The sequence below is a fragment of the Ochotona princeps genome, chromosome 13 (assembly GCF_030435755.1).
Source record: "Ochotona princeps isolate mOchPri1 chromosome 13, mOchPri1.hap1, whole genome shotgun sequence".
NCBI classification, from domain to species: domain Eukaryota; kingdom Metazoa; phylum Chordata; class Mammalia; order Lagomorpha; family Ochotonidae; genus Ochotona; species Ochotona princeps.
The window spans coordinates 43,650,486-43,662,974 of record NC_080844.1 but is presented as its reverse complement, the minus strand read 5'-3'; the positions used below and the strand labels follow the sequence as shown (position 1 = coordinate 43,662,974).

Genomic DNA, 12,489 nt, shown 5'->3' with positions numbered 1-12,489 from the left:
GGATCCCCTATGGCTGCCGGTTCTAATCCCAGCTGCTCCACTTCCCATCCAGCTCCCTGATTGTGGCCTGGGAAAGCAGTAGAAGATGGCAAAAAGTTTTGGGACCCTGCATCCATGTGGGAATCCCAGAAGAAGTTCCTGGCTCCTGGCTTTGGATCAGCTCAGCTCTGGCCGTTGCAGCCATTTGGGGAGTGAACCAACAGATGGAAGATCTTTCTGTCTCTCCTCCTCTCCGTAAATCTGACTTTCCAATCAAAATAAAGTCTTTCAAAGAAGAAAACAAATATATCTTAACTCAACATGTACAGACTTTTCTTCCTTACCATTATTCCCTAAACCATACAGTGTAACTGTTTGAGCAGCATTTACATTCTATTAACTATTACAAATAATCAAGACACAATTTAAAACACATGAGAGGGTGTGTATAGGTTTTTACATGCAAATAGTATATCATTTTATATATATAAAGGATTTGAATATCCATAGTTTTTGGCATTTACGGGGAGGTCCCAGAATCAATGGAGACTATGGGACAACTCAACTCTTCAAGATGCTTCAGAAGAACCAGGCGTCCTGGGAGGCTAAGATAAAATAGAAATACTGGCTCGAGACCTTCCCACCTCTAAGAACTGCAGATGACATACCTAGACAAAGTTCAACCTAGAAAAACATTGTCTGAGGCTCTCCCAAAAGGACTTAGGGAACAAATTCACACTAACAGGGCACTCTGTTCCTATGCCCTCTGATCCCACCAAGGGCACAGGACCACCAGCAGCTGCTCACCAGTGTTGCGGATGATATAATCCAACACCACCAACCGCTCAAACTGCAGCAATAGTTGCCGGTTAGTGTTCTCAGGGAGAGGCTCTGCTTCAAACCGCCGCAGCCAGTAATCTGCATCTTTGTAGCCTTCAACAAAGATCTGGAATGAACCAACCTGGAACCAAGGCAAAGGAACAAAAGTCTTTTCCTAGAGCCCACATCCAAAGACCCCAGGAGCAAGCCAGGTGCCCCCTAAGGCCCTAAGACTTCTTATCAGTAAGGGATCTTTCCTGCTTCATTCCCTTGTAAATACACGAGAAAGGGGGTTGTGGTGGTAGTCATCCACCCAGACTTTCAATAAATTTATTTTATTTTTGATGTTGCTTACATAGTTGAGAAAGATGTACACCCATGTGGACCACTGATTAGGGTCATCCATCTGGATTAAACAAGCCCATCCTGATGTTCCACAGGGACAAGGTGAGAAAGCTGGGTCTCCATTCCAGAGAAGTATTCACCAAACCTCAGGCCCTTCGCAGGAAAGAGGAAGACAAAGGCCTCAGAGCAGACTATGCCCATGTCCACAGACGAGTCTGGAGGCCCCTTCTGTAATCACCTGAGTGACCATGCCACTAAAAATCAACACCAATGAGAAGTCACACAGGTCCAATTTATACCTTTGGTGGTAGCCCAATCCGGTTAAACCGCTGTCCAACTTTTGGCACTTTTTCTAGAGCTAACCGCTTGCCCCTGGACTTCACTCTGTCAATGGCACTATAGTTGAAGGTCTCGCTGGCCAGGTATACTACCTGCAGTGCAAAAAGAACAGATACCTGGGTTAGAGTCAAGCATAAGGAACCAGGGCACTACTGCAGGGAAGGACTACATGCTCACTGATACAAAGAATGCATTTCCCAGCCTTCCTAGCATTCAGAATAAGGAACAGCTCCAAGCAATAGGATGCTACTAATATGATATATGTAAATAACCTCCAGGCATGGCCCTCAAGTTTCCTATGATCCTTAGCTCATATTCCCCAATCGGTGCAGTCAGAAATCAAGGGCTCTGAGTGCAGAGTTGATTCATGGTAGAGCCCTACCTTATCACTACATGAGTGACATGGGACCTAGGAGAGCTGCCAAATGTGCATGAGCCTGAGACATGCACAAAAAATAAACTCCTACTGCATCAAAACACTGGGATTCAGAGCACTAAGTGAAATATCCTAATAAAGTTACCTCCGAGTTAAGACAATAAGCCTAATGCCTATTTTCTTCCCTGATAAAAGTAAACTGCAGTTTACTCTACATACTTTTCCTTTTGAATTTTTTATTTTCTACAATTACTCATGTCCTCAAACACAAAAACATTATTTATCTAGTTTTCATTTTTTTTTTTTTAAGATTTATTTACTTTCATTGGAAAGTCAGATACACAGAGAGGAGGAGAGACAGAGACGAAGATTCTCTGTCGGACAATTCACTCTCCAAGCGACTGGAACAGCTGGAGTTGCGTCAATCTGACCCGAAGCCAGGAGCCAGGAACCTTCCCCAGGACTTCCATATGAGTGCAGGATCCCAAGACCCTCAGCCATCCTCAACTGCCTTCCCAGGCCACAAGCATGGAGTTGGACAGGAAGCAGGGCTGCTCAGACTAAAGCCGGCGCCTACATGGGATCCTGGTTCATTCAAGGTGAGAACTTTAGCCATTAGGCCACTATGCAGGGTCCCTAGTTTTCATTTTTAATGGATTGCTTAATTTCAGCAGAAACTATATCTGGAACCTTCACAAGCCTTTGAATAGCACCTAAGTGGGCAAGAGACAGCAGTGGGAGGCAGAGTGGATTACTTTTCTCTGTTTTCTTAATTATCCTCTGACTTTAACACTAGATACATACTTTGCTTATTCAGTGTTAGACTCGACTGTCCAATTGCAGTGGTATCACTGTAATCTATATGTACTTCTATGATCACGCTTCTTACTGTCATGTAATTACCCACGCATACATCAAGCTTTTCAAAGCTAATGAGGAGCAGGCATCTCACAAAGCAGTTGAGGCACCACTTTGACCGCATCCTACTCTGGATGCAAACATCCCTTAACTCAGTACCTGGGTTCAAGTTGCACCTCCACTTTTAATCCAGACATCAATGTAGTTTTTCAAAAACATACACTGACTGAATTTTTTTGAAAACCCTCTATATATGTAGAGATTTCAATATTTTTGGCACAAAAATTAATTTATCTTTTAATTCTATTTTCCAGACTTTTTGAGCCATCCTCATTCTTGTAAATACCTAAAATCAAAATTCTAAGAAAATTCTTAGGGCCAGGCTTGTGGTACAGTGGGTAAAACCAGAAACTGTGACACCAGCATGCCACACGGGCACCAGTTGATGTTCCATTCAGTTCCTTGCTAATGTGTCTGGGAAAGCAGCATAAGATGACTCAAATATGGGCCCCTGCACTGATGTGGGAAAGCCAGAAGAAGCTCCTGGCTCCTGACTTTGGCCTTGGCCATCTCTGACCACTGTGGCTATTTGGAAAGTGGACTAGGCTATGAATGATCCCTCTCCCCCCTCTCTGTAACTCTGCCTTTTAATTAAATAAATCATAAATCTTAAAAAATAATTTTCCTAACAAAATTCATTACAAGTAACTAATGATTTTGCCCATGAGCAAAATATTTTTGATGCAAAATAATTCCCTCCTATTTATTCAATCATACATCTATTCAGTATTAAAACAGGACCTAAAACAGATATGTAGGGTTCTATAGTAGGCACTCCCTGGCTTACAAATTAGAAAACTCAGCCACAGGAGTGAAGGAAAAGTGACTTTTCCTAGGTTATGATGCCAAATTCCATGGTGAAAACCTAGGTTCTCTCAAGGTGTGTAATAAAGTACCGTTCTCCCACCTTTTAGATTTATTTGCAATTGTTCTTCCCACTTTTTCTCTATGACTACCAAAACCTGAAGACTCACAGGAACAACCCACAAGAATTATAGCCCTAGTGTTAGAGGCACTGCAAGGTGAGCCCCACTTCCACAGTGACATCAACAGCACAGAATCCTGCCCCAGGCTGGGGAGGCGCAAAGGGTCTGAGTCCTGTCACTACTCCTCAGCAGCTGTGTGCAGTCTGAAGGTTCTGTCTCATCTCAGTGTCCTGGAAGACAAGTGTTTTTGCTGCTGCTGACTTTCTGATGACAAGGATCCTTAAGCCTCATTAAGGTCCTCTACTATGGGAAGAGGAAGACAGAGATTGTGGGAGTGACATTCATGATTAGAACTGCTAACAGGGGTATCTAGGGGTATCTAGCCTGCTCTAGGCATCAGGCTATGTGCTTTTCAAATGCATGATTTTGTGTAATCTTAATGGGTGCCTTATAAAAGTAGTGACTGTACTCCTATTTTTATAGTGACTTGCCCAAGTATCGCACAAATAAAAAGCTGCAGTATCAGAATTCCAATTCAAGCACCGAGTTTCTTAGACAACAAATTCAGGTGCACCAGCAGAGCAGGCGAGCTGAGGGCCAGAGGGCAGTTCTTGATATTTACCTAGCAAAGGAAGGAAATTCCAGAGTGATGAGCAAGGAGCATTTAAATGCGTTTCTAGAATGCAGGAGGAGTCTGGGAGATTTCAGGTTAGGCAGGAGACTAACGGGCATTTCTACCAGGTACTCGAAGCATGCTCTTGGATTTCTACACACACAGAAAACTAAAACATGAAGGGAAGAAATCAGTTTAGCCAGTCAGGCAATAAATGAAATGCCAAATGGACTACAAGCTTGGCCAAACATTCCTTCTGAGACCTGAATTTGGGGTGTCTTTGATATTATTTCTCAGAATTATCAAGATACGTACGCATTGATACAGGTAGTACTTAATGAAAGCTTGCTGTTAAATACTGTACTGTGGCGTGGCAGGTAGATGTGGCAGACACACCCCACATTGCACTGGTTCGTGTCCTAGCTGCTCCACTTCCTATCTAGCTCCCTGCTTAGGGCCTGGAAAGGAAGCAAAGGGTGGCTCAAGTACATGAGTCCTGCCACCCATGTGGGAGATCTGGAGGAAGCTCCTAGCTTCTGACCCCATCTCCAGTCACAGGGGCCATTTAGGGAGTGAACCAGGGGCCAGAAGATTTCTGTTTCTCTCTCTCTTTTGCTCCACCTTTCAAATAAATAAATATTTAAAAACACAGAACTTTGCTAGGTGCCGAAACTAAAAGAAGAAACTCAAGAAGGGATCTCTGACTTTTAAAACTTCCTCAAATCGTACAAACTAGTTGGCTAATTGTTTGGAATTTATAGTGGTAAAAAGGTGGACAAAGCCAAAAACACGCACGAGTCACATTTTCTTAAGATACCCTGAGAAAACAGAAAATACATGTTTGAAGAGAAGTTCCTAATTGCTGACTAATCTCTCAGCTCATAGAGTCTGATACCCAAACCCCATGAGGAATACCTCAAGCAGGGTTTTAGATCTGGAGGCATAGTCCTTGCCAAAAGGGTCCATGGTTGGACTTTGACTGGTCTAGGAGCCATCTTCCTGCAATTACAGGCAAAAGAGTGATTGAAAATATCTGTATTTTTTCTGAGAAAAAGATGTGCAGCTTTCATCAGATCCTCAGAAACAGAAAAAATCTGGAGCCCTAAGTCCCCTCTGCAGCCTGAGGGGCAGTGTTTTACGTACATCATTACCAAACCCCAGGCAGCCACAGACTCCATGGTGCTGGTGGCTGCTAAATGTTGCTAAGCTGCCCAGCCGACTCCTTCCCCTTAGAAGCCTTGCAGAGTTTCAGGGAGCATTTGGCAGACAGAGGTTCTTACTCTGGTGTTCGTAAAACTCCTTTGAAGTATATCCATCAATTCTGTATTCAAACATATCTGGGGGTGAAGGATGGAGGCGGGTCCAGACCTTGTGAAACCTACAGCACAAGCAAGGTGTGTACACATCTGTTCTATGCCTGAAATGGCTTGGATCTGGGACCCCAATTTTGGTATATTCAGACAAGCCCCATAATTCCATAGCAAAAAGATAGGTAAGGAAAAGTCCAGGTCAGTTCATGGAGGAGTTTCAAATCAGAACCTTATTTCAACTTTCAACCCATCCTGAAGGTTTTCTTGCCAGTTGCCTAAATTCTTAGCTGATACCAACTAGTCCATTCTTGACCAAATTCAGATAATGAAATGATGCAAAAGAGTGAAGCACAAAAACAGTTGAGTGCTTAATCAGCTTGGGTTTGTGTGGGACCCACAAGCAGAAGAAACCCACAAAAAATGTAATCAGATGCTATGTAAATTTCCTGAAGTTACATGTAAAAGTATTTGTGTGCATCCTTTCAGGAGAGCCTTCATCAGATGATCAAATTGTGAGGTCTCTGTTACGCTCCAAAACTAGGCTGAGAAACCCAGGCTCCAGGAACGACCAACCCCCACTGAACCCAAGGCCTAACATGTACAAGGCATGAGTCCCAAATCAACTGACAAACCCCACAGTCCATGGAGAAGGGTCACTGACCTTGGTACGGGGTACAATGTTGAGCTCCAGTTTTTGGTCCACCAGGCTGGCCCCCGCCTCTGAGAGATAGCCCTGGTTGAGGACAAGGCAGTCACGGCCAAAGCAGCAGGGACAGCACAACTTCTGCAGCCACTTGGTCCACTTGGGATTAAGATGCCCATATGGCTCTTCGTTCTTGGGTTTGAAAACAGCAATGATCTTCTACAAAGACAAGAGAAATAGGGGACCTTAAAGGCAAGCTGATTAAATAACCCTCAGATCAACCGAGCAAGTGTCCAGAAGGACATGATAGGGGACAGGCAACCCCGACTTCCAATCAGAGATAGGTTTCTCCCAGATTGTTTGTTTGCTTTTAAAGATTTAATTATTTTGGGCCTGGGGCCGTGGCCTAGCGGCTGAAGTCTTTGCCTTGAATATGCCGGGATCCCATACGGGCACTGGTTCTAGCCCTGGCAACCCTGCTTCCCATCCAGCTCCCTGCTTGTGACCTGGGAAAGTAGTCGAGGACGGCCCACAGCCTTGGGACCCTGCACCCACGTGGGAGCGCTGAAGAGCTCTCTGTCTCTCTTCCTCTCTGTCTCTCCTCCTTTGTATATAATTTACTTTGCAATAAAAAAAAAAATACTTATTTTTGTTGGAAAGGCAGATTTACAGAGGAAAGGAGAGACAGAAAGATCTTACATCTGCTGATTCACTCCCCAAGTGGCTGCAATGGCTGGTGCTGAGCTGATCCGAAGCCAGGAGCCAGGAACTTCTTCTGGCATTCCCACATGGATGCAGGGTCCCAAAACTTTTTGCCATCCTCCACTGCTTTCCCAGGCCACAATCAGGGAGCTGGATGGAGCAAGCAAGACAGACCCATATGGGATACCTGCACATGCAAGGTTAGGATTTAACCAATTGGGCCTGGCACGATAGTGTAGTGGTTAAAGTCCTCACCTTGCATGCCCAGGATCCCATATGGGCACCAGTTCTAATCCCAGCAGCCCCGCTTCCCATCCAGCTCTCTGCTTGTGGCCTGTGAAAGCAGTTGAGGACAGCCCAATGCCTTGGGACCCTGCACCCGCGTGGGAGACCTGGAAGAGGTTCCTGCCTTCTGGCTTCGGATTGGCTCAGCTCCAGCCATTGCGGCCGCTTGGAGAGTGAATCATTGGATGGAAGATCTTCCTCTCTGTCTCTCCTCCTCTCTGTATATCTGACTTTGTGATAAAAATAAATAAATCTTAAAAAAAAAAAAAAGGAAAGAAAAGGATTTAACCAATTGAGCCATTGCTCTTGACTGAGGGAGGTATATTTCTAAATTTCTTGGAGGACACTAAAGCTAATCAGTGGCAGATATGGAATCACTGGCAACAATCTTAGTCAATACTGAGCTGTTTTTCGCCCACCCAGGAAGCACACACATGCAATGTACAAACATACATATGGAAGAACAGTCATCTGTTTCCCAAAAAGTGAAGAATTAATTTGTCATGGATTTTATGTTACCTTTTTTCACATGTATCCCTGCACTCATTTAAACTGCAGGAGACTTCTTTACATGGCACTTTAGAAATTTAACACCAATAAATTCTAACTTCTAAGGGATGTAATACACAGAATTGTTCCACGTCAAGTATGTAAATGTTGGAAATAAGTAAGGAGGGCATTATGAAATGAGGTTGAGGAAATTCCTTCATCAGTGGTTGAGTTCTTCTGTCAGCCTTATCTCATCCGGGTGTCAAAAACAAAAACAGGGCCCAGTGGCGTGGCCTAGCGGCTAAAGTCCTCGCCTTGAACGCACCGGGATCCCATATGGGTGCCGGTTCTAATCCCGGCAGCTCCACTTCCCATCCAGCTCCCTGCTTGGGGCCTGGGAAAGCAGTTGAGGACGGCCCAAAGCTTTGGGACCCTGCACCCGCGTGGGAGACCCGGAAGAGGTTCCTGGTTCCTGGCTTCGGATCGGCGCGCACTGGCCCGTTGCGGCTCACTTGGGGAGTGAATCATCGGACGGAAGATCTTCCTCTCTGTCTCTCCTCCTCTCTGTATATCTGACTTTGTAATAAAAATAAATCTTTAAAAACAAAAACAAACTTAAAACAACATTTAAGAATGATAAGCAAAGATGGCAACCAGAGAGAAAAGTCACAGCAGAAGAAAAAAGAAATCTGCTTCTTGGTTAGGACAGCTTCTGCCGGTCATTCCGCCAGGCAAGAGACCAGGACAAGAGCTGCTCCAGGGATTAAACCCATCTCTTCAGCGGACAACAGACGAGTCCTTAGAAACATTGGATGAATAGATGAATAGAAACCAAGGCCCTCCCTCCCGGGTTTCCTTCCACAGGCCAGTGTGTCCCCTCTGAGGTTGGCATTTATCTCATTCTCTCCAACACCAGACTGGTAATTCAAAGGCAGAGGAGCAAATAGCCACTCCAAGTGATTCACTTGGCATCATATGATTTTTCTCCTCCCACCCTCCACTGCCAGCTCAAGCCAATTTGGGTCATAAGACATCTTCCTGTGGGTGTCACTTCCTGAGTGGCAGGTCACCAGAGCCAACATGCACCCATCTGCCACTGAGTACACACTTCTATTAGGAACTGTCTAGGCCTTCGTCTCTAACAATAATTGGTTTATCTGGAGGCAAGGTCCTTCAAAAAGTCTGAGAAATACAGAACTCTCCTCTTTTCAGAAAGAACCAACTTAACTTATTGTTAAAGACATACAAATTTGCTTATCTACAGGGATGATATGCACACATTCATATCCCAAGTCTTCAGAATGAATACTTTAAAAAAAAGTTTTATTTATTTGAACAGCAGTTAGAGAGGTGTCAAAACAGAGAGAAATTTTCCATCTGCAGCTTCACTCCTCAAATGCCCACAACCAGGGCTATGCCAGACCAAAGAGAAGAGCCAGAGCTTCTTCTGGGTCTCTCATGTGGGTTCAGGGACCCACACATTTGGGCCATCCTCTGCTGCTTTCCAGGCACATTAACAGGGAATTGAAGAGGAAGTGCAGCAGATGCCACTTGAGCCAGTGTCCAGACAAGATGCCAGTACCTCAGGTGCTGGCTTCCCCGATTATACCGCAATGCTGGCCCCAGAATGATGCTTCAGCAAGAAGCCTCAGTTAGCTGACTTTGTCTCTACTCCTTTGCAACTCCAGCCTCTTAGCAACAAAGCAGTGGCATCTACAAACTCATGACTTAGAGAATAAGGGATAATTCCACTCTAACCACAGCACAGCTTAAACCACATCCCATAACACAGCAGTCGGGGCAATGGAAACACAATGCAGAGTTCAGAAAACCAGTTCTCAGTGAAAGACCAAGACGTTCCTACTGCCAGGGCCCATTCAGAAAATACCAGGGTTGAGGCTTAACTACTTCACTTAAAGAAAGCAGAACTTGGAAGGCCAAGCCTGCAGCCAAATGCCATTTATAAACTGACTTCTCAGACTTCTCAATTTTCCTTCATCATGAGACCTGAAAGCATTTCACTGACTCTTGAAAGTATCAGTAATTTCAGTTATCTCCATAGTAAGGAGTTATGTGAGGAAGGAAAAAAAAAAGCTACTGTTTGAACCAGATAAATCAAAAAATGGTAGGGGGGAAGAACGGATGAACAGAAGGTCATTCAAACAGAAAGGGAGACAAGTGCCTCCTAGGACTAACGTCACTAACTACACTAATTGTGCTTCAGTTCAGTGCAATTCTGTCAACATGTGCTCAGCATCCAGTTTGTGTAAGAAAATGTACAAGCACTGCACAAGTGAGTTTTCCTAGAGAGAGAGACCAAAAACAGTCTCTGGCCTAAATTCCAAATCTGGTGTTCGCTTCATATGATCAGTTACCTTCCTGAATAATGAAGAACATTCTCCTTATTCATAGAGAACAAACTCTAAAGCCACTCAAATTAGAAAGACACCCACCCATATCCAGCTGAGAAAAAATGACTACTGACTCATCCGACTTGTCATCCTCCCTCTGTAACACTCTCAGTGTCTTACAGCATCGTGCAGTTTGGTGCTGTATTAAAAACATGCTTCCTTAACACGCATTCACTATTCACCCTATAAATGGAGGAGGTGAGGTAAAGATGGCTTAAGCAACAACAGTCTATAAGGTAAGGACAAAAAAAAAAAAAAGAAAAAAGAACCACACAAGGACATGGAAGCCACTTAATGACTGGTTTCACGGTCCACAGCCAGTTACCAAAACCTGGAACCTCAGGGATCCGGTGCACCTATCCTTTGGTGACAAGGAAAATATTAGGCCAGGCCACCAGAGTCCCCTTCCTTTAGACCCCACACTTAAGATATTTCAAGCACATCAATATAATATTAAAATAACCAGAACTTACCTTTAATAATTTTTGATGAAAGCGATGCATGTGAAGTGCATAGTTCTCTTTAGAGTCTCAAGATTCTTTCAAACTGAAACGCTTAAACTATTTATCTGGGTCAGTAACAGTGTAGCAGTCTAAGCCTCCACCTGTGGTACCAACATCTCATATGGGCAGCCATTCAATTTTCAGCTGCTGTATTTTTGATCCAGTTCCCTGCAGATTCTGTACCCAAGTAGATCTGAAAGAAGCCCCTGGCTCCTATCTTTGGCCTGGTTCATCCTGGTTGTTGCAGCCACTTGGAGAGTAAACCAGCACATGGAAGACCTCTTGCTCTCTCTCTGTCTCTCCCTATTTCTCTGAAACTCTTTCAAATAAATTTAAAAAAAAATCCATCATGATCTACATCAGTATATGATATGTAAACTTGACTGCCTCTTTATATATATTTCAGATAAAGAACTTTAGGGGCAGACAATTTGGCCTTGTGGCTAAGCTGCCAGTTACGACACTCACGAGCCACATCAGAGCAGCTGGGTTTGGTCCCAGCTCTGGTCCTGGTTCCAACTTTCAGCTAATGCAAAACTAGGTTGCAACAGTAATGCTTCAAGCAATTCAGTTCCTGCCACTCACAGGGGAGACCTGGCATCTCCACCTCCTGGCTTCTGGGCCACGGGCCTCTGGGGGATGTACGGGAGCTCAGTTATGCTCTCTCTGTCCTGCCCATCTCTGTTTCCATCCTAAGCTATTGAAAAAAAAAATCTTACTCTGTTTGAGAACATTTGCTGATGGTTATCAAGTGTGATTCTCAACCAAGTAGACAGACACCAGAATTGCTTGGTGGGCACAGGCAGGAAAAGCAGCACATTTAATAATGTAACAATTTGGGCCCGGCGGCATGGCCTAGCGGCTAAAGTCCTCACCTTGCATGCGCCGGAATCCCATATGGGTGCCAGTTCTAATCCCAGCAGCGCCACTTCCCATACAGCTCCATGCTTGTGGCCTGGGAAAGTAGTTGAGGACGGACCAAAGTTTTGGGACCCTGCACCCGCGTGGGAAACCTGGAAGAGGTTCCTGGTTCCCGGCTTTGGATCGGCGCAGCACCGGCCATTGCGGCTCACTGGGGAGTGAATCATCGGATGGAAGATCTTCCTCTCTGTCTCTCCTCCTCTCTGTATATCTGACTTTGTAATAAAAATAAATCTTTAAAAAAAAAATAATGTAACAATTTTATATTTGAAAAGGGAGAAACATGAAAAACTGTTGGTGGAGAAAGTCTGAGGGCATTTCAGTAAGCTCATGGAAAACATGGAATTACAACATGTTTGTTTATTTTGGTGCCCAAACTTCTCAAACATCAACAGTTGCTTCATAATATGTATTTTCCACAAATTTTTAAATATGCCTGGGTATTTATTTAAGAAAGAGACAGAATTCCCTTCTGTTGGGTCATTGTCTCTCTTTCTCAAGATTATTTATGTGAAAAGTAGAATTACAGAGAAAAAATGGACAGAGAGAAAAATCTTCCATGCTGGTTCACTTCCCAAATGGCCAAAACAGCTTGAGCTGAGCCAGACCAAAGCCAGGAGCTTCTTTTGGGTGTCTCAGGTGCATGAGGCACCCAAAGACTTGACCCATTCCCTGCTGCTTTCCCAGGTCCATTCGCTGGGAGATGGATTGGAAGTAGAGTAGCCAGGATTCAAACTGGCACCTGTGTGGGATATAGCTATCACAGATGGTGGCTTGACTCTTAGGCCACACCACCAGTCCTCTGGGGAAGTGTTTTTTCTTTTTTTTTTTTTTTTAAGATTTATTTATTTTTATTACAAAGTCAGATATACAGAGGAGGAGGAGAGATAGGGAAGATCTTCTGTCTGAT

General features: G+C 44.2%; 1 protein-coding gene across 1 annotated transcript in view; it reads right to left on the bottom strand.

The window, feature by feature from the left end:
• Positions 1-12,489, bottom strand: part of PI4K2A (phosphatidylinositol 4-kinase type 2 alpha) — a 29,733-nt gene that overhangs the window by 12,999 nt on the left and 4,245 nt on the right. The window contains exons 2-4 of the mRNA XM_058671199.1: positions 6,287-6,487; positions 1,443-1,574; positions 787-940 (exon numbers count right to left, since the gene is read on the bottom strand). Coding sequence (XP_058527182.1) covers positions 787-940; positions 1,443-1,574; positions 6,287-6,487 — 487 coding nt within the window. The remainder of the gene's footprint in view (positions 1-786; positions 941-1,442; positions 1,575-6,286; positions 6,488-12,489) is intronic.